The 20,294-nt window shown below is 49.6% G+C and overlaps 1 protein-coding gene and 1 pseudogene across 3 annotated transcripts; one reads left to right on the top strand and one right to left on the bottom strand.

The window, feature by feature from the left end:
* The first annotated feature begins 1,312 nt into the window (after positions 1-1,312).
* On the top strand, positions 1,313-2,451 carry LOC103559865 (formin-binding protein 1 pseudogene; annotated as a pseudogene).
* Positions 2,452-3,104: 653 nt separating this feature from the next.
* BOLA3 (bolA family member 3) lies at positions 3,105-20,293 on the bottom strand. Of its 3 annotated transcripts, XR_011525962.1 has the most exons (5): positions 20,089-20,269; positions 17,750-17,873; positions 15,778-15,866; positions 13,686-13,831; positions 8,137-9,875 (listed from the first exon to the last, which is right to left on the bottom strand). XR_011525962.1 is itself a non-coding variant. In XM_070572363.1 (4 exons), the coding sequence occupies exons 1-4, from the start codon at positions 20,140-20,142 to the stop codon at positions 4,398-4,400; spliced, it is 675 nt and encodes a 224-aa protein (XP_070428464.1). In that variant the 5' UTR covers positions 20,143-20,246; the 3' UTR covers positions 3,105-4,397. The 3 variants fall into 3 exon arrangements, 2 of the variants coding, with proteins under 2 accessions (XP_070428464.1, XP_008531902.1); XM_070572363.1 differs by lacking the exons at positions 8,137-9,875; positions 13,686-13,831 and adding an exon at positions 3,105-4,805 and having other exon boundaries at positions 20,089-20,246; XM_008533680.2 differs by lacking the exon at positions 13,686-13,831 and having other exon boundaries at positions 20,089-20,293.
* Between the last annotated feature and the right edge of the window lies 1 nt (position 20,294).

Below are 20,294 nucleotides of genomic sequence, written 5' to 3'. Positions count from 1 at the left end.
AGAGTGAAGACTCAGTAGTGGCCCAGGGGGCCTGCTACCACAGGCCCTCTGGGGCCATCCATGGGCGCCTTTCTTCTCATGTGAAAGGCCTCGTGGATCTCCAGGCTCCTCCCCAGGGTGCCCCAACCCCGGGGCGCTGCATCCTAGGGACCGGTTGGACCTCCTCCCCAGGGTGTTCCATCCGTGGGGCCGGGATCCAGGCTCCTCCTCGGGGCGCTCCATCCCTGGGCCTGGCAGGTGGCCTCCGTGGCGGCAGGGGGCAGCCTCTCGGCAGCGGCTCTCTGCTGGGGCCCGGGTCGCGAGCTTCCGGGGCATCGGCAGGCGAGGTGCCTACCCCTCCATCTTTCCCTTTCTGGTCCTGTGCGCTCCTGCCCTGGATGAACGCGCGAGTCTGCGCTTCTGGACTCTGGCGAATACTCTGGGCGTTTACAAATTAAAGCACGGGGGCGCGGGGCGGGCCGGCTCCCTTTGGTGGGAAGCGCCCGGGAAGAGGGGCCGCTGAAGAGACCCTGGAGGAGGCGGCGGCCGGGAGGAGCGCGGGGGCGACGGGATGGCTGGGGAGGGCCCACAGCGGCCGCGCCCGCCGCGCCGAGCGCCCTTCTCCGTCCCCAGCCCCCTGGGGCACCGAGTTCGGGGATCAGTTTGACTTAGAAAACACATACAGTAGGAAATTAGTATTCTTGAGAAACACATCACGTTTGTCTGGGTAAGGACAGAGATTGAACTCAGCTATGCAAAGCAGCTCGGGAACCAGCCTAAAAAAAACTCGAAGGAGGAGGAACAATACAGGTATCAGTCACGTAAAGCTTTCCTTTCCTGTGTGTGAGTGAAAGGAGCCGTCACGCTGGGCAGCATGGACTTCTCTTTGAGAACTTGAGCTCCCTGATCCCTGTGGAGTTAGCGGGCTGTGTTTAAGACCAGAGCGGGAGTGGAAATCGCACTTTCATGTTGCACAGAAGGTGCAACCATTGATATATACCTGCTGGAAGCAACTTTAATCAAATAAAAGATGATTTGAGCGAGATTGCAAAAAGACTAACAGAGCACATCAGTATTTGGGGGAAATGATCCTGGCGTGAACGTTTTAAAAAGTAGATGTTGAAAAGGCACACCAACAAGCTCAGAAGTGGCATCAATGGCAGAGGACAGCAAAGCAGATTACTCATCAGTTCTTCAACAAATTCGACCATGTGCTGTGTGAATATTATCATCCTCATATTTCCAACATTTCTCAGAAAATACAAGAGATGGAGGAAAGGAGGATAGTGAGAAGTTGAGAATCAATAAAGACATGCAGAGGTTGACCAACAGGCAGTAGCAATCAATGGGAAATCCTTGGATAGAATAGTAAAGGCAAATGAATCAATGATCCAAAGAACATCACAGCTGGTAATAGAAACTTTGAAGTCAAAGTTTGAGCCTGCTGGAGACAGCTGAGGACAACACTTGCCAATGAAGTGTGCTGTGTCTGACAGTAGTCTTTCAGATTCCAGAGAAGGCAAACCAGAAGTCAAGTCTGATAGCAAATCCAAAGGAAAGTTACGGCTGTTCATAAAAATAAATGTCTTCCAAACAGAAAATGGAGCTCACTTCTTCAATGAGTTTGTGATCTTAAAACCCCAAATTCTCTGCTTCAAAAGCCAAAAGTGTGGTGGGTGCAACACCAAGAACATCAACAGTCTTCCTCCTCAACAAAGTAGGAAAAAGCTATAAAAGAAAGTCAATGAATTAAATAAAGAAATTCAAATGGAGATGGATCAAAGGGAAGGCATAACAAAGATAAAAGATGACTATCTAAAGAATCTCAAATAGGAGACCCAGACGGTTTGGGTCATGAAGTAACAAAAGTCAGCCAAAAATATAGAAAAACTGTGACCAGAGGCCCAGAAATTTGAAATCTGGCTGACTTTGGTTGAAGGCAGGCCCCCAGCACCAAGCAAACAGACCTGACAACAGAATAGAATGTACAAAACCCTGAATTACTGTGCACAAGATTGGGAGAACACAGGTGTCAGTCACCTAGAGGAGCAAAGTCAGGAGAGTGAGGGGAAGGTCCTGGCCATGGATTTTAATAATGAATTTGGTAACAAGGAACCCCTTCCCACCCTAGGGACTTGTAAAGCTCTCTACGTATTTGAAAGTCAGAATGAAGGAATTATTTCAGTAGTTGAAGCAGAAACATCGTATGTTAGAGAGGAACATGAAGGTGAATCTGCATCTGGAGTAATGAAGATGAAAAGGGCTACCTTCCTACTTTAACTGTCAAAGTCTATTTGGACAAAAATGCCAAAGGTGCTAAAACGTATATTTAATATCACTTTAAAAAACTTTTTAAGGGGCTGGCCCCGTGGCCGAGTGGTTAAGTTCGCGCGCTCCGCAGCAGGCGGCCCAGTGTTTTGTTAGTTCAAATCCTGGGCGCGGACATGGCACTGCTCATCAGACCATGCTGAGGCAGCGTCCCACATGCCACAACTAGAAGAACCCACAACGAAGAATACACAACTATGTACCGGGGGGCTTTGGGGAGAAAAAGGAAAAAATAAAATCTTTAAAAAAAGAAATTTAAAAAAAAACTTTTTAAGAAAGAACTGGAGTTGTTTCTTCTCACAACCGTGACTATTACAGGCAGTTATTCGAAAGATTGGACGAATGGAGAGCACCATAGTATATATTTTTATAAAGTCACATAGTGGCCTTTTAGGCATCGTACACCTGAATTTTCCTTGGCCAGTTTTCACTCTGGTCAAGTTTATCTTGCTAAGGTGAAGTTTTATATTGAAAGCTGCCAACTGCCAATTTACAACTGTGTCATTTGAAATCTGATAAACATTTCTTCTTTTGGCAACATCTATAAATGACAAAAAAGTCAGATTCTACCTCCTAATCATTATTTCTGAATCAAAAAGGATAGCATCATGGGCACGCAGAGACTTCTGCTCTCTTATTTATATACAGTGTCTGCTGTAAATGGAAGTATATTAGCATGTTACATTTTGTAACTTGATAAATTGAACTGTGCTAGTCTATTACCTTTTACCATTATTCACTTAGAGGAAATCATGGACAAAATAAAATGTCACCCTTCTTGAGTAAAGACATAAAAATATTGGTACTAAATGTTTGTATTTTTCCTTGAATAGGGTTAAGACCGTGGTTACTTCATCATGACTATCTTGTCATGTCTATTTGATCCTAAATAACCAATTGAAGTGCGGAAAAGTTTGGGCAGTTAACTTGTTGATTTGACATATGACACCAATTGCTCTTCCCGCCACCCAATTGACACAGTAGATCAGATGTTCTAATGCTGTATAGACATCCTTATATGCAAGCAGTGCAGGTCTCCTTTTCAGCCACCTTGGTTCTGTTTCTGTTGGAGGTTTTGTGGCAAGAGGAGCTGTATTCAGCCCACACTCCCCTGGGCTGGGCTATACCCGGAATGCAGTGTGGCAGTAACTACATTCACACACAGACCCAGAATTCAGCAGACTGCTTTTCAAATGGTAGATTTTTAAATCATTGACACCTTTAAAATCTCAGTTTGAAGCTCACTGGAATTTTTTAAAGGCAATAAATGTAAAGGCTCACTTTAGAAAATAGTATGATTAACTTTAGCCAGAATAAAATAAAATTTTCTCACCATCTTTAAAAAGCTGGCCCCATAGGATCTGCATTCTTAAATTGGCAGGGAAGCAGAGAATGGATAGTGAAACTAGTCACGTCCATGGACAGCTACCAAATCCAGTGTTTAATTCTGCTCAGGAATGAGATCTACCCACAGATCACAGAGAACCAGCTATAAATGGGTTAGAAGGAAGGTGTCAGGTTGAGATGTCCCTTGTTTTTGCTTTGAAACAATGTTTATTCATATCCTTCCTACTTTTAGACAGGAAGATTAGCTTCTTGCCTCCACATTATGGGCTCATTTCATAAGCTCAGATCAGAAGATCCGAAAATGGCAGGAGGGACTCACGCTCCTTGCTCTGCATGGCCCGTGTTTCGAGGTTCCAGCAGTGTGTTAGCTCATATTCGGTAAGGGCTAGCAAGTGAAACCTAGTGGACTTGACTTAATGACAGCCTGACTTACAACTGTATGATTTTTAAAATTTTGTAATTAAAATTTCTTTTGAATTATTATGCCTTTACTGACACAATATTGATAAAGCTGCTTATCTTGAGGCAGACCTCGTCAGGGGAATTGTTCCAGTTCTGCTTTTTAAGTATTGTAGCAAGAAAATCAGCTGACCCTTAAACCATGGGGATTTGTTTTAATGAGCCGTAAATGCCTGCCTCCACTTCAGTGCCGGCGGATTACCACCTTTAGGCATTTAACCAAACGAATGGGAGACTGAAGATACTGGAACCTGACTTTCCTATATCAGATGATGAGCTCCATGTCAAACTGTTAACCACAAAGAAGGCCATCCAAACCCTGAAAAAGCCAAACTGGGCAAGTCCACATTAGCTTCTAAAAAGCCTGCCTTGAAAAACATCCTGTTCTTTGAAGTTTTTTTTTTCTTTAGAGTTGTGCAAATTTGATTCAGAAAATAGCTCAACTGGTTTGAATAGAGCGGGGGGAGGGGGTGCCCTGTGCATAGATTTATGATCATTATTTTAAGTTGCATGCCTCGGTGCCGAGAACAGATGAAGACAGGGACATTGACTAAACACAGTTCAAGACATTTCGTAGTTTCGGTTCCTTTTGTCAATGCTTGAAGGGTTAGAAACAGTATTGAAATAATTTCCAAAGCATCAGGAATTTCCATTTCCACCCAAAGTAGTCTTTGTTTTCTTCCAGTAGGTCCCTGTTAAGTAAAAGAAGGAAAATGTTAGCTTGTTTATAAAGTTTGCCTTCTTTATTTCAGAGAGACACTTCCAGGTGAATAATGTGAGTGTACAAGCCTCTCCTCCCTGACCTTGTTTATAAGTCCACCGCACCTCCCCCCAGACAATGTCCTCCTTTAAACCCATCCTGTTTGGGCGAAGCTGCTACTTCCTGACGTCAATCACCCAAGGCAGTGGTTTTATTCTTAATAATGCCAGCACACTTTTTTGGTGTGGTGTCTAAGACACGATTAATTAACGTTTGCCAGAATGTTTAGATTAGAGTAACTTTCAGTTGGTCGACTGGATTGTGACTTTCTTCTTTTGTGGTTTTGTTTTTGTTTTTAAAATTGCTTTCTGTCAAATACATCTATAATTCCTCCCACGGAAAATATTTGTATGTACGGCTATTTAAAAACTAAAGGGTCATCAAAAATAGGGAAATTCTGAGAAACTGTCATGGCCAGGAGGAGCCTAAGGAAGCATGAGAACTAATTGTAATGTGGTGTCTTGGAGCCGATGCCTGGAAAAGGACATTACGGAAAAATTAAGGGAATTTGAATAAACTATGGGCTTTGATGTGTAATAATGTATCAATATTGGTTCAGTAATTGTAACAAATGTACCATTCTCCTGTAAGCTGTTAATAATAAGGGATACTGGGTGTGGGGTATAGGGGAACTCTGTACAATCTTCTCAATATTTCTGTAAATCTGAAACTGTGATAAAAACAGTTTTTTTAAAAAAAACTAAAGTGATTGCTTAAACTTCAGTTGTTTTAACTTTTTACCCGTTTACCCGTTTGTTTAACTGGTGGTTCTGCTCGCTGGAGATCTTTTTGTTTGTATAACTGCCGCCCAAGGCTCTTCCCCTCCCGGCTCAGTGGCCCCCTTGATGCTGCAAACGAGACCATTATAGGCACTTAGGTTCTGAATAAATTGTGTTTGAATAAAGGTCAACACGACTGTTTCTTTTTATTCTTATTCTAAAAAGAAAACAACCTTTGGCATCTTTTAGCTGAACCCTCTTATCTGCCTCTCTAATAAACGTATTTTTCTTAAAAAAAAAAAATTAAATTGCGTAAATGTTCTTTTAAATTCACAGTGAGGGGGTATCTTACTACAACCTAAGAAATGAGATCAATTCCCTGGAATGACGTGCCGAACGATAGAATTAATCCCACCAGCATTATCGGAGCAAACGCAAATACAAAAGATGTCAGAAGTCGGCTCGGTCGGCACTCCAGCGGGTCCCAGTGGAGGAGACTTGGAAGATGCGCGCGGTGTGGCTTGGAGGGTTCTTTAGGTTGCGCGTAAGACAGCCAACTCTGCTGACTCAAGCCGCGGGTTTCTGACGGAGGCCGACCTTTCCTAGAGTCGTCTGGGGGAAGCGCAGGCGAGGATCGCGGTGAGCGGCGGCGGGAAGCAGGGCTCCAGGCCGCGCGGAAACCAGACGGCGCTCCCGGGGAAACGGTCCCGCTGGCAGGGGCCTGGCTGGGTCAGCCGCGGACCCTGCAGGCCGGCCCGGTTCGCCCAGGTTAGGTCGGGGGCCTGCGCCCGGCTCTGGTTGCATCGGCGCTCTCCCGCCCTTTACCCTGCGGAATGAGAGGCGTGGGGTCGGCACCCCCAGACGCATGGGGCATGGAGGGGAGATGGCAAAGGAACCGACGACGTGCTGCAGCTCCCTGGAGGGAAGAGGGGATGGGCTGGCCGGAGAGAGCGCTGGGGACAGCATAGCGGAACTAGGGGGAGGGCGTCCTGACTCCTGCGGCTCTAAGGGGTCTGGGCGGTTCACTTCGAGTCTACCTTTTAACTTGACTGGCTGGTCTCTAGGTCCACTCTCCCTGCCGCTCACCAACCGGCCTCTTAGACCCAGGAGGGACCCAGGTATGGGCATTTTTAAATACTGCAGCTAGTTCTAATTTGCAGCCGGATTGAGAATTACTCTCTTGTTTATTATATAGTCAATGCCCGTCATGACATCTCCCGGGCGGTTTTCAACTTTCGCTTCTCCTTGATCAATCTGCCCGTGTGTCCCGACGTGAACGCCGGCGTTTGCTTGCCCAGAGCTTTGCACCAGCCATTAGCTGTCCGTAGGTCATTTACTCACCCTTTCCAGTTTGGATTCCCAAGAAAGAGAATTAGATCCAGTGACTCCTTGCCACTGCTGGTGTCTGGGTGGGGATTTGTGGCCCCAGATTCCTTCCCCAGGTTGGAAGCCAGCCTGTCACATGACTGCTCATTGAGTGGTCTCATCAGGGGGAGAGGGACACTACGGCACCCATGGAACAATACGGGCCAGGGAGGGCTGTGGACTGGGCAGAGTCCTTTAGATTGACCTGTCTGGTCAGCAGGCACCGACCTCAGGACACCTTGGATTTTCCCCTGGAAAACTCTACACTGTTCTTAAAAGGACACTTGGCTCAGAAAAGGTGTCATCTAATTCAGCAGTTTCCACAAGTAGCACTTAATCAAAAAGCTAGGAGTTGGCTGTATCAGATGCAATGTTACACTTTGGACACTAAGATCAAACAATTTTTTCTCTTCTTTTAACCAACTAAAAGGAAACCCTGAGAACAGCTGCAGGGCCAGGGGCAGGGTGTGTGTGTGCTACTTAAAAAAGTTCTTGTTGCCAGATTTGGGAGCAGACACGTGGAAGTGGTAGGATTGACACATTTCACTGGGCCTGACGAGTCCCCTGGGGTGTGGGTGGGGTGAAGCAGAGGGGAGATGCTGAGTTTCTCTGGTGACCCCAGACTCCTAGGACGCCTGCGAGGGCACCTTTTCCTCCAGTCGAGGGCACGTTTTGTCCCAGCTTCTTTGCAGAACAGAACCCCTACTTCTTTTGGCAACTATTCCTCCCTCCACCCCAAACCAGAGTCCAGAGAGAGGCTGCAGTGGACACGACTCCTGGACTCCAGCTAATTAGTCCAGGGTGGCTCCTGATCCAAGAGGGGCTGATCAGAGGACTTCTTTGGCATTCTTTGAACCAGAACTTGGAGGGAAAATTTGCCCTTCTTATGGCCTAGACATTAAGATATAAAAATTGAGAGCTACCGGCAGTATGGACACTGCTGTGTGGTGGAAGCCAATCCAGAGTGAGAGATAATAAAGCTAATCTGCAGAGAGAGGCAGACAGGAGATGCCAAGAGGACCGGGTGGTGTCGATGACATTTAGCTATACCCCTGTCCTTTCTGAAGTTTGGCTCTTTAACCCTTCCTTCAATCTGTGAAATGTCCCCGTGTCTTCTCGGTAATGCACAAGTGTATCAGTTAATCTGTTGCTGCATAAAAATTGACCGCAAAACTTTAGTGGCTTAAAAGAACCAACATTTATTATCTCACGGTTTCTGTTGGTCAGGAATTGGGGAGTAGCTTAGCTGGGTGGTTCTGGCTTGGGTTGCAGTCAAGATATCAGCTGGGGCTACAGTTTTCTGAAGGTTTGATTGTGACTGTGACTTGGAAGGATCCACTTCCAAGATGGCTCACCCACATGGCTCTCGTCCTGACAGAAGGCTCAGTTCCCTGCTGGCGTTTGGCAGGCCTGTTTCCTTGCCTGTTGGTAAGAGGCCTCGGGTGCTCCCCTGGGCTTCTCCAGAGACTGCTTGAGTGTCCTCACAACATGGCAGCTACCCTCTCCTCGAGCCAGGAATCCAAGAGAAATCAAGAAGGAGGCCACAGTGCCTTTTATGACCTAGTTCTGAGGCTGTGTATTGTCGCTTCCACCTTATTCTGTCCTGTAGAAGCAGGTGACTAGGTGCAGTTCACCTTAAAGAGGAGGACAATTAGACTCCATTCGTGCAATCAACATACGTATAATTCTGTCGTCTCTCTGTTCTCGCTGACCGCTGCCTTCTGGCTTCAGGAACTCCAGTCTTAGGTGTTTCCTCACTGCACCACCTAAAAGCTGGCCTCTGGGGGGTGTCTAGCTTTCACAGATGTCTCAGGCCCTCAGGAGTTCGTTTTATCCTGTCTACTCAGCTCTGACACAACTGAGCGACTCTATTCCACGTAAAAGGCAGCTTTGCCCTGGCAGGACACCAAGCCCTTCACCCCACCATAGAGATACAGAATATTTTTAAACCAAAAAATGGGGACACAGTACGTGAACAGAACATGTAAAACTTGCGCTGCTCGAAAACTCTGGGGCTCAAGGTTGTTTTACCCACATATTCTTATTTCTTAGGGAGGTAGGAGGGGCCACTGACTCTGCTGCTGCCACCACCCAGAACACCGGACATCAGTGCCACGGCTGCCAGGTGGATGCACCACTGCCCTTGCTTCTTGGCGTCACTTGCTCCCAATTCAAAGTGCAGCATAGTTCTGTCTGATTGCCTGAGTCTAGCTTGGCCTGTGCCTTATTTGCAAGGGAGCTAGGAAAGCAAGCCTTTTCAGCTTCTGTCGGGGAGGCAGGCTCCACCTCCCACCAAGATGCAAAGGGTGGGGAATTTTCAGACACGGGAAGAAGATCCTGATCATGGCAGCCCCAGATCCTCAGAGTCCACTCCAGGGAGCAAAAAACTGAGCATCCAAGTTCAGGCTTATGGAGGGGAGGGAAAGACAGTGGTAAACTAAGGAAACAGTAAAATCCAAGGATCTTTTCTTTTCTTACCTTTTTGGTAAGATTAAGGGGCCTGAGCAGTTTCAGGGAGGAAAAACAAAAAAGAGTCTTGACAGGACAAAAGGAGCTGGCACTCTGTCCTGCATCTGTTGCATCAGGACAGAACTGTCCAAAAACGAGACCACTTTGGACAAAAGGACATTGCTTTTGAAATAAAGGAAATAGAAGCATGACTAATGACTCTTTAAAAGCTTCAGTTGTCTGTTGCCATTAATTAACATCTAAATAGATAACAAATTCTTCTATAATTATAATACGGAAATGTCTATGAACAAAATAGATAACTTTTTTGGCAAATGCCTAGGAAAGAATGGTCAAGTTCATCCAAGGTTTTAAGCAGCAGCATCTATGCAGCCGGGGCGTGGTCAGTGTTTGGGGACGGAGGTAAATATCCTCAATCCATGCATTCCTTTGATTTCTTCTTTAAGTGCCTAAGTAAGTAAAAGAGCATCATCATTTATTTTGTATCTGACATTGATTACAATAAGTCTCAATGAGAGTATTTTTATATAGCTCTGTATCTGTAAGAGACTCTGCACACACTTTCTTTTAGCAGTTTTTCCTTTTTTTGGACAACAATGTTTTATTTTTTTGAATCAGTATCTAACCTGGCTCAGAAATCAAAAGCTTTAAAAAGGCCTACAGTGAAGTCTCCCTCCCACGTCTGTCCTCCACCCCCCAGTTTCCACCTTCACCCCCAAAGAGAGAACTGTTGTTAGCTCCTTGTGTGTCTTTGTAAGGATTTAAAAATGCATATTCAAGCTAATATGAATATATCTTCTACCCCATTACCTTTTAAAAACAGCAAGGTTAGCATTTCAAACACAGTGTTCTACACTTTGCTTTCCCCCAACCATGGGAGGGAGAGCTTCCCACCGCAGGCATGAAGAGCACCCTCGTTCTTGTTGGCATCAGCATAGTTTTCCATTATCTAGATGGATCATAACTTTCCAGCCCGTCCCCTAATGATGAACTTTTAGGTTGTTTCCTGTGGTTTTTTTTTTTTTTTATTTCAAGCAATGAACAACTGTTCTTTAAAACCACACCAATTAGCACAAATTCCCAATTTTACTTTAGATCAGGAAATAAAGTCAAAGTAATTAGGAAACTTGTTTAAGGTTACAAACAATGTCAGGGCACAAATCTGAACGAGCCACAGTCAAATCGATATTTATTTCCCTGCAGTGCCAGGAGAACAGCAGGACCTGAGGGAGGCTTAGCCCACTGGAGTTTATCATCAGTGCAGAGGAGTCCAGGTCCTTTTACACTAGGCAGGAGCCTCGTCATCATAGTGGGGTGCATGCTTTTTCTCCAGTCTGTCCAGGAATCTCCCTTCTCCTGGGGAACAGCTCTTTTCCACTCTGTGTACTTCTGGTGGAACTGCCAATTAGCCTGGTATTGAGGTAGCTACGTGCCCCTGCCCAAGCCTGATTGGTCCAGGGATAGCACATGACACACACTGGGCCAATCAGAATCTCCCCTGGGATTTTCCAGTGAGGATCCATGTCTCCTGGGTCACTCTACTGGAATACTGGCAGTTGAGGTGGCTGGGGGCCATGTTCTCCACCAAGAAGAGAAAGCCCATCTCCAGCAGGAGGAAATGAGGCCAACACACAGAGAAGCTGAAAGCTCAGAGAGAGAATATGAAAGAGAGCAAGCATATTCAAATATACCTAAGACCCTGAATCTAGATCTGCCAGAAACCAGATATTTCATTAAAGGGCCAACTAATTCCCTTTGTTTACTTATGCTAGTTTTAGTTTGGTATCTGTCACGTGTAACAAAAAGAACCCTAACTCATGTGGTTAGTTTTGTAGAGTCAGAAGGATCCTTAGAAACAATCTAGTCCTGTCTCCTTATTTGATAAACAGAAATAGAGCTTATCCCTAGTCAGCAAGCAAGTGAGTAGCAGAATCAGGACCTGAACCCAGGTATCCTGATGTCCTGGCCATCCTTGGTTTCCCTGGGGTTCCTGTCTAGGCCTATGCCAGAGCTGCTGTTGTGTTGGGAGCCAATGAGCTGCCCGACCATTGACATTTTCACCGACAAGTCCCTTCAACGCAGCAGACAAGCAGAAATGCCTCTGGAAAAGGCCTCATGTCTTTGCTGGGGGAAGGGCACACAGCCCCTGGGCCACATGCACTCTGCTTCCTACAGGTCTGGAATGCTCCCTAGAGGCTGTCCCTGGGCCACAACCAGCCTCCCCTCCTTAAAGCTTCCATGACCAGGTGAGGGCCCAGCCACACCTTTGCATGACAGGCCTTGACCCCTTACGCCCTGCACATTTACCCTTCCCAATGCCTTCTCCCAGCTCTCCTGCCACCCTCAGAGGGCTCCCCAACACGGCTCACTGTATCTTACAGCTATAGAGGGCCTTAGACATCACCTAGGCCACTTCACAGCTGAGGAAACTGAGGCCTGGTAGGAAAGTGACTTGGCCATAGTCTCACAGTTTATAAGATGTAGCTTGGGTAAATGTTTTTTAGCCCACAGTATCATGCTGGGCGCTGGGGACACAGATGAAAAAGTCATAGGAAAATGATGAGAGAGGTGGGAGAATAACACAAATCCACAAAAAATGCACTCAGTGCAGACAGTGATGGATGCTGCCAGACCACAAGCCAGCTCGGTACGGCTGTGGGTGTTCACAGGAGGGAGCATTTGCGACTGCACTGTCCGTTCATGGAGGAGGCGGACCAGGAGCTGGACAGCCAGGAGTGGAAGAGCTGGAGACAGACAGGGCACTGGGCCCGGGAGAGCAAGGCGAGGGAAGGCTGGGAACCTGCCGCAATTTACCAAGAAAAGCCTGGCCTTGAGTCAGGTGCAAGCAGGGAAGATGGAGGCAGACCTCACAGAGGATCGGAAATCACAGGCTAGGAAGTGGGAAGGGACACCGTGGGGTGCACTGAGGGGCTCTCAGCAGGGGGGACACGGGCAGAGGCACTCTTAGGGGAGGGTGATGGGCAACAGAGAGGAAAGAGGCCAGACTGAAGGAGAGAGGGCAACTGCTGTGCACCGGATGCCTTCCATGTGCCAGCATGAGGCTGGACTCATGTGGCTAATACCTCAGGCAATGTGCCAACGAGGAAACTGAGGCTCAGATCCCACTGGGAAGCCAAGAGCCAAGATGAAACCAGCTCCATCCAACACAAAAAAGGGAACTAGGGGGCCAGCTTGGGGGTGTAGTGATTAAGTTCACACACTCTGCTTTGCTTGGGTGGCTCAGGGTTCACTGGTTTGGATCCTGGGCATGGACCTACACACCACTCATCAAGCCATGCTGTAGCAGACATCCCACATACAAAGTAGAGGAAGATGGGCATGGATGTTAGCTTAGGGCCAATCTTCCTCAAAAAAAAAACCCATAAAAAACAAAGGGGGAGCTGGTGCTCACTCTTCTCCCTATGGCTGCTCTCCAGGGTGGGAATAGGATGGGTAGAGGAGGGGCTCCTGGGAGGGAAAGAAAATTTGTCATCCTGGACTCCCTGAGCCTGGCCCAAAGCAAATGCCAGCGACTCTTTCAGAAGAGAAGGCTGCTGAACAGAGAGCTGGGAGAGGCTGAGCCACAAGTCGGCAGGGGTCCCAGGGAAATGGCGAGTTCACTCTTGAGGGCGGAGCAGCTGTGAGTTGTGACGCAGGGCACCCAGTCCTGGGGGAATCAGGCAGGGACTGTCTGATGAGAAGCAGATTCCAGCATCAGATGGGCCAGGTGGCCTTTTCAGGGCCTGTTGGGCCTGACAGTCTTGGTCCTACTAGGGTGATTCAACACCATCAACGAGGAAAGTTTCACCTGGCCCAGGACCACCAGGCCCCTCCAACAGCCTGGACACCCAGTGCATGTGGACGGGGCACCGCCCCCCACTCTCACGCACTGTAGAAGAAACCACTTACTCAGCAGCCATGGAGCTGAGGATGCCTTCTCCTCCCCTCCCCTTTCAGCCCTGACTCCTCCTACGGGGTGCCTGTCAGAGTCTTGATTCCCAGCACCTCTGAACGATGCACAACTAACTCCAGGTCTAGCTCAGACCCCTACAGGCCAATAGACTTGCTCTCAAAGACGTTATGTTTCACTCCTCCCACATGACTTATCCCAGCCAACACCCGCACACAGTCATCTGAAATGCCCATGACCATATCAGCACATTGGCACACACGCATTACAGACCAACAGCTTGCTGTGGCTGTGGCCTCTGCTCCAGCTGAAAGTCAGGTTCTGGGATCGCCCTTCCTTCCCTGCCAACCTGCTCCGGTGGCTGTGGGTGCCTGGCTGTGATCTGCATCACCTCCTCCATCACAAGCAGTGCTCGGCCGGGCCAGGCGGCTGCTGTGGTGACCCGGGCCGGAGCTGCTCCAGGTTCAAGTGCACCGATGCCAGGACGTGAATTCTCTGAAAGGGAACGCCTATCAGGCACCAAACATTCCATTTCTCTGTGAGCCAGTAACCAGGCCCAGGCCAGCTCTCCGTACTGTCTGCAGACTCCACAAACCATGCCTGAGCTCCTTCAGGTGCCAGGTCCTTTGTGAGGTGTGGGCGACATGGCAGTGCACAAAATAGACCAGGTCCACCTGCATGGGGTCCGCTTTCTAGGGTGACGACAGACAAGTGAGCGGGGCTCTCCTGCTCAGATGGTGCTGGGGGAAGGACAAGTTCTGTAGGGGCCCAGAGGAAACCCTGAGCCCCAGATGATGCCAGTGACTCCCCCAAACCACGGGAATCGCTGCCCTTGCCTCTGGACTTGGTGCAGTTTCCACCCAGTTTTGTAGATGACAAGATGGTGATGGAAATGGTGACAGCAGCTGACATTTCCTGAGGGCCTACTGTGTGTCAAGCACTGCTCTCAGTGCTTGGCGTGTACTTTCTCACTCATCCTCAAAACACCCCTGTGAGGCAAGTCCTGTTCGTCTCCCCAGTAACAGATTAGGAAATTGAGGCACAGGGAGGTTGAGTTAACTTGCCCAGGTTGCCCAGCTAGAAAGTAGCAGAGCCTGGATTTGAAACGTAGGCAGTCCAACTCCAGACCCTGCATCCTTCACCACTTGTAACTGTGGCTTCAGGCCAAGGGATGTGGTCAAATTACCTGCACCCCTGGGAGTCCAGTTGCACTAGGCGGCCTGAGTAGTTTTGAGAACAAAACCCAAAGTTCTACTGGTTGGGGAGGATTTGGGACAGTCAGGTCTTCCTTGTCTTATCTTCCACCTTGGTTCCAACCCCTGAGATCACATGGGGCTGGATGGGCTTCTGGAGAGCGACGTGGTTGCTGTTCCACCCCAGACTGCCCAGGCCGACCACCAGCACGCCTCAGGGCCGTAGGTGGTCCCATCCACGTGAAGGGCTGACTCCAGGAGGAATCCAAAGATGGATCCAGAAGGGAACCAGCCCACAAAGGGCTGACAGGGCCAAAGGACAGATGGCGGGGTTGTAAGTAGCCAGGACCCAAGGCAGAAAACGCTGGAGTCAGAAGATGGAGGGCATTCATTTCCTGCCAGGCAGGGATGGGAGGCAGCATTTGGGCTGGGTGGGAGAGGGGAGGAAGGGAACCCAGGCAGGAGGTCGGATCTGGGCAAAGGTCCAAATGCACAGAGAGACCCCAGGGCAGAGGCCGGAGTAGGGGGGTTGTGAGCAGAAGGGTGGGGAAAGGCCCAGAACAGCAGTCTGGGACAGAACTCAAACAGCAGAGCGGCCACAGAGGGAATCTCATGACCAGAGCTGTGCTTTACAAAAGTTAAATTAGTTCACAGTGTGCAAGACACTCCAGAATGATGTCAAATACACCTGCTGAGGGAGCGAGTTTATAGACACAGGCCCAAGAGTCAAGGCTGGTACAAACTCCATGTAAAATAAGCCTGGATAATGAATAAACTGGGCCTCAGTCTGGTTAAATCTGATGTTCCAGCCTCCTAATGCCCAGTCACTGGGTCTGGAGCAGCTGGAACAATTCTCAATCATGTTGTGCCTCAATTTACCCATCCGTAAAGAAGTCCTAAAGAGAGGCTAAAAAAAATCTTCAACTCTACAAAAACATCCATCTTTAGTATTCCTATGTTTACAAACACTATTCAATATGTACCAATAACACTAAACATGGGTAGAATTATTTAAGGAAATGCAGAATAACTATTGGGTGACTTGTTTTCAATTGTGAAGAAAATTCCTATTTGCCACAATCTGATTCCAGATTGCTCCGGATTACATCTTCCTCGGGTCCCGCGGCCTGTTCGTGTGACCGTGGTATTGCATTATTCTTTCCTAGATGGTGAAATACCATCTCCACTCGGCAGGCCCTTTCGGACGCTGGAGACCAGTGACAAAGGAGCGCGGCTGCTTCTACTGACCTGATTCACCATCCTGTGCTGCTGGACAGTTCTCTTCTCCTTAAATTCTTCTGACTCGATTTGGATTTCATACATTGCCCCACAGCCTCCTGGAATAAATGCAATTTGAAAGCATTTCAATGATTAAGTTACAGCAGCCACAGTCCCGTATGTCCTTGAAGTACTGCATGATCCAAAGATGGTCTGAATATTACCATCAAACAGAAAGTTGCTAGGACTATTAGAAAAAGATCACAGCTTACAATCTGACCCCATACGCCTCCTGGCGGGCTGCCTCGACCAAAATGTGCTCTTCCTTTTGCAAGGCAGCTGCACTCCCGGGATAATTACTCATGGGGAAGGGAGGATAAGGCACAAAGCATGGAAAACCCAGGAGATGTAGGTTTCCCTCATATTTCCTTTATTGAGCCAACAAATGCCATGGAAGAGGGTGGGAGGGACTGAATTTCAGTGTTCCACCTTCCAAAGGATCAGCAATTGTTATTTTTAAAAGTGCAAAAATATACTAAAATTTGGGTTGAAAATCGTGTGTAATACTATCGAAAGAAAAGGAATGAGGATGCATCAGAGAGGCAGGGACACAGCATTATAATAAACACCGCAGACATACTGGTCACAGCCAGCGGGGGTCTCTCCAGCACCTCCTGCTTTACAAGCAGCCCTGAGTGTTATCCTGGCTTCCGCAGGGAGGGAGCCGCTTTCTGGTGAAGCTCTCCAGGCAGAGCTTGTGTGACCCATCCACTCCCTGCCCAGGCTTTGTCTCTGGCTGATGACTGATGATAAAATGTGCTGCTGTAGCATGACACAAGGTAGGCAAGAAAGAAAATGTCCCCTGTGCTTTTAACACCAGGCCACCGTATGAGAAGTGCAATTTACGCAATAGGCGTGGCTGTGCTTCTCCGATGTGCTCTAGGAGTCCAAGCTTCGGTGAAGCCGGGGTTCCCAGCCTCAATTTTCTTTTGGCATTCTGTCCAGGGCTGGGCAGAGCCAGACTGAAGGTCAAGTTCTAGCTCTGCCCTGCCTGGGCCTGGGGCAGGAGCATGACTGGTGACATCAAGGCCTCAGCATTGCCGGAGGACCAACCCCAGAGCGCCCACCCAACCTACCATTCCAATGGATCTTTAGATTGATTAATTTTCTATAGTTTCTAGAATAAAAAGCACTTCCTGAACTTTCTTTCAATTCTTGTAAATGTCATGTTCTCAGAGAAGCCAGTGAGCCACGGTGGCAACGCAGAGTGGCAAAGACTGTGCCTGGGTGTGGGGAGATTCAGGTCGATGCCCATCTTGCTGCCCAGGGCCAGCTGTTGCACATGTGACCGGATAAAGGACCTCTCTTCTCTGTCCTGGGTGCTGAAGTTGATTCCCCAGCTGCTCCTAACACACAGCCAGCCGAACCTTCTGTGGTGCCAGTCATCCAAGAAAGGCGGGGCCTGGCTGGGGCTGGTAATGGGCTCAGGACAGTCTGCCCCGGGTCCTGGTTCTGGTTTTGGTTCTGCTGCCTCCTCCCTGTGAAGGGCTGGGCAGGTTCTTTGGCCAATCTGGGCTCATCTCCTTGTGGGGAAACCAAGGCAATTACTTTCCTCAAAAGGACAATGTCTTCCTAGGGTCTGCTCCAGCTCTAACATTCCAGGTGTCAGAAGAATGTGGAGAATTAAAGTAAGGCCTTTCTCAAAGTCAAATTAAAGACGGTAGCCCTGAGCCCTGGGGTGACTGAGAGGGACCTCATCCAAGCTGGGCCAGGCTGGTGACTGAGTCCTCCTGGCTGTGGGGTCCCCACACAGTTTCCCTCCAACGTTTCTACATCCTTACTTCCACCTGTCTGGTGCGAGAGGCCGTGTTCCATCCGTCCAAAAGCCACACATATTGAGAAGCCCCTGATGGCAAATTCCCTCTGCTAACCCCCCCGCCCTCCGCCCTTTAGAGGGCAAAATGCTCCCAAACCCCATGGGAAAGACGGGAGAAAACCTCACCTGAAATGTCGGTGACTTTGATCACTGTTGCTCGAGGAAACTTTTCTTTGAGAATTTGGGTCACTTTGAGCTCCCCCTCAGTCTGCGAGGCAAACATCCGCTGGGCACAGTGGAGAAGAGGAAGCTGCCACAGAACAGAGAAGAGTCACGGCAGAACAAGACAATGCAACCCCAGGCCAGGCTGGGCCACCAGGCAGGCCCCACCTGCCGTTCCCCTGCAAGGCAGCACTCCAAGCCCTCACCAGCACAGCCATGGGCTAAGTCAGAGGGGCTGCATGGTGTCAGGTGTCCATTTAAGTGCCCCAGGACGCAGAATAAACTTTTCGGGTGCAGGGGAAGACCGTAAACAACATACTTTGATTCTAGAGACAACAAGACCCCAAACCTAATTCAACAGGTGTTTAACTCCCCATGATAATGCTGTGAGAGACCCTACCATGATGACAGTTTTATAGGCGAGGAATCTGAGGCACTAAGTAATCTGCCAAAGGCTGGATCTGCTAGCAAGATGCAGAGCCAGGAGACGTGGGCAGCCTGCCTAAGACGTGCCCTGCCAGGCCAGGGTGCCACTGACTGAGCACTGGTGCTGCCAGATGCCACCCACCCTTTAGGCCTGATTAACATTCCACACTCTCTCCAGTGGGATGTGACCTTGTGACCTACTGCTCAACAAGCCAGCTAAGCTTTGCAGCATGTACTAATCCTCACTAGGGAGAGGAAGCAGAAGTCTGTTAAATGACCAGAAGGGGGAACATTTTTAGATTATTTACCACTGGCCACAACACTCCCTCCTCCCCCAGTGGCTACCACAGGGAGCCACTGCTTCTGAAGGGACTGTGTCTCAACCCTTAGGACAGGGGGTCAGAAAACCAAGTGGGCAGCCCCTTGGCTGGGTCGAGCACATGTAGAAAAGGGAGACTGAAAATAGAGCATGGCAGGCCTTGAATATCAGGCTAAAGATTTTGGACTTCATTAGACAAAGTAACCTGCCCGAAACAGTGCCATCTGAAGCTCATCAGGAAAGATGCCCAGATGGGAGGCCTTAGAAAGGGAGCAGCCCCGGGAGTCGGGCCTGAGTGGAGGGAGAGGGCAGGAGCGAGAACACTAGCGCTGTTCATCAAGTGCTGGTGCTGAAGGTACCACCCTTTCACCCCCAGTCTGGCCCATCTTCAGGCCTTTCCTGATGGGTCCTGTGTAACAGAATCTCGGAGCATCTTCTTTAAAATGACTTGTGCACTTGCTCTTTCACCAACTGGTCTCAAAGGCCAAGACTGTGTCTGTCCTGTTACTGCAGCCCTCCAGAGCTGAGCCCAGGGCAGAGGGATGGATAGATGGATGGGTAGATGAGCAAGGGAACTGTATGATTCAGGGCATGCTTACTGGGCACCGGCAAAGACATTTCGTTTCTGGCAGGCAGTTGAAATGCAGGTCAGGAGAAAGATCTGGACTTAGACCGTCTGAATACTGTGTGGAGGGACAAACTTGATGCTGTGGGCATGGGTAGGATTGGGGGGTGCGGGTGGGGGTGGAGCCTCTTCTGAGGACGAGGCTTTGGGGTGCAAAGGCAGAGGGTAACCGGTGGCAGGCAGCAGTGGTCATCACTGGAGAGTGAGGATGGATAGCCCTGCAGATTCCTTGGAAGAAGGCTTCCTTTTATCTCAGCAGATCTGTGGGCAGTGGCCTTTAAACCAGCAATCGACTGACAAAATCCCTAGATGCCCACCCTCCACGCTGAAAGTCCCCAGTAGACCTGTTCGGGGGAGGCAGGTCCAAGACCAGCAGGAGGGAAGGAAGAACGGGAGAGGAAAGTAAAGAAGTAGATGAAGTGAGGCAAAGGATGCAATCAGAAAGGGGGCGAGAAAATTAGGACAGCGCGTGTTGAGTGCCCTCTGCTGGGCTTCTACTCCGGGTGTGTGGGATTTGGGGAGGGTCAAGGTCACAGAGCCAGGGCGGACATTCCCAGAAAGCTGACCCCTCCACAGTCCTCCGCGTGGCACCCACGCCGTCGCTCCGCGCTATGACTCCTACGTCTGCGGCTGGGAAAATCGACATTGCTTTTTCCGTGCCCGCTGTACTATGACTGTTTACGTGTCTGTTCCCCTCGCCCCAACGTCCACCCTGCTCGGAAGCTCCCCCAGCGCGCGCCGGGGCCTGCCCTTTTTCCAAAGCCGGGGCCCACCGAACGGACGATCAATGAATGAAGGCAAGAAGGCAGGGGAGGCCCCCGGCCCTGCGCCGCGCCCTCGGGGAGCCTGTCCTCGAGCCCCGGCAGCAGTCGGCCCCGCGGCCGCTCCGCGCCTCCCGCCCCGGAGAGCAGCCCGGCCCCCGCCCGCGCTCACCCCGCGGATCCCGCGGAGCAGAGGAGCTGCTGCGGCCGGGCTCCACGCCGCCATGCCCGGCCGACGCAGCCCGTCCCCCGAGGTCGCCGTGTCGCCCGAAAGGCACGGAGCCCGGGACCGAGAGTCGCCGCCGTGGGAGAGGCCGCCCCCTGCCGCCCGGAGGCCGCGAGCCGCCAGGCCCCGCCCAGCCCGGCCCTGTCCGCGCC

Source organism: Equus przewalskii, chromosome 14 (genome assembly GCF_037783145.1).
Source record: "Equus przewalskii isolate Varuska chromosome 14, EquPr2, whole genome shotgun sequence".
Classification (NCBI taxonomy): Eukaryota; Metazoa; Chordata; class Mammalia; order Perissodactyla; family Equidae; genus Equus; species Equus przewalskii.
Note: the sequence above shows the minus strand (reverse complement) of the source record. Positions and strands in the feature narration are given on the sequence as shown.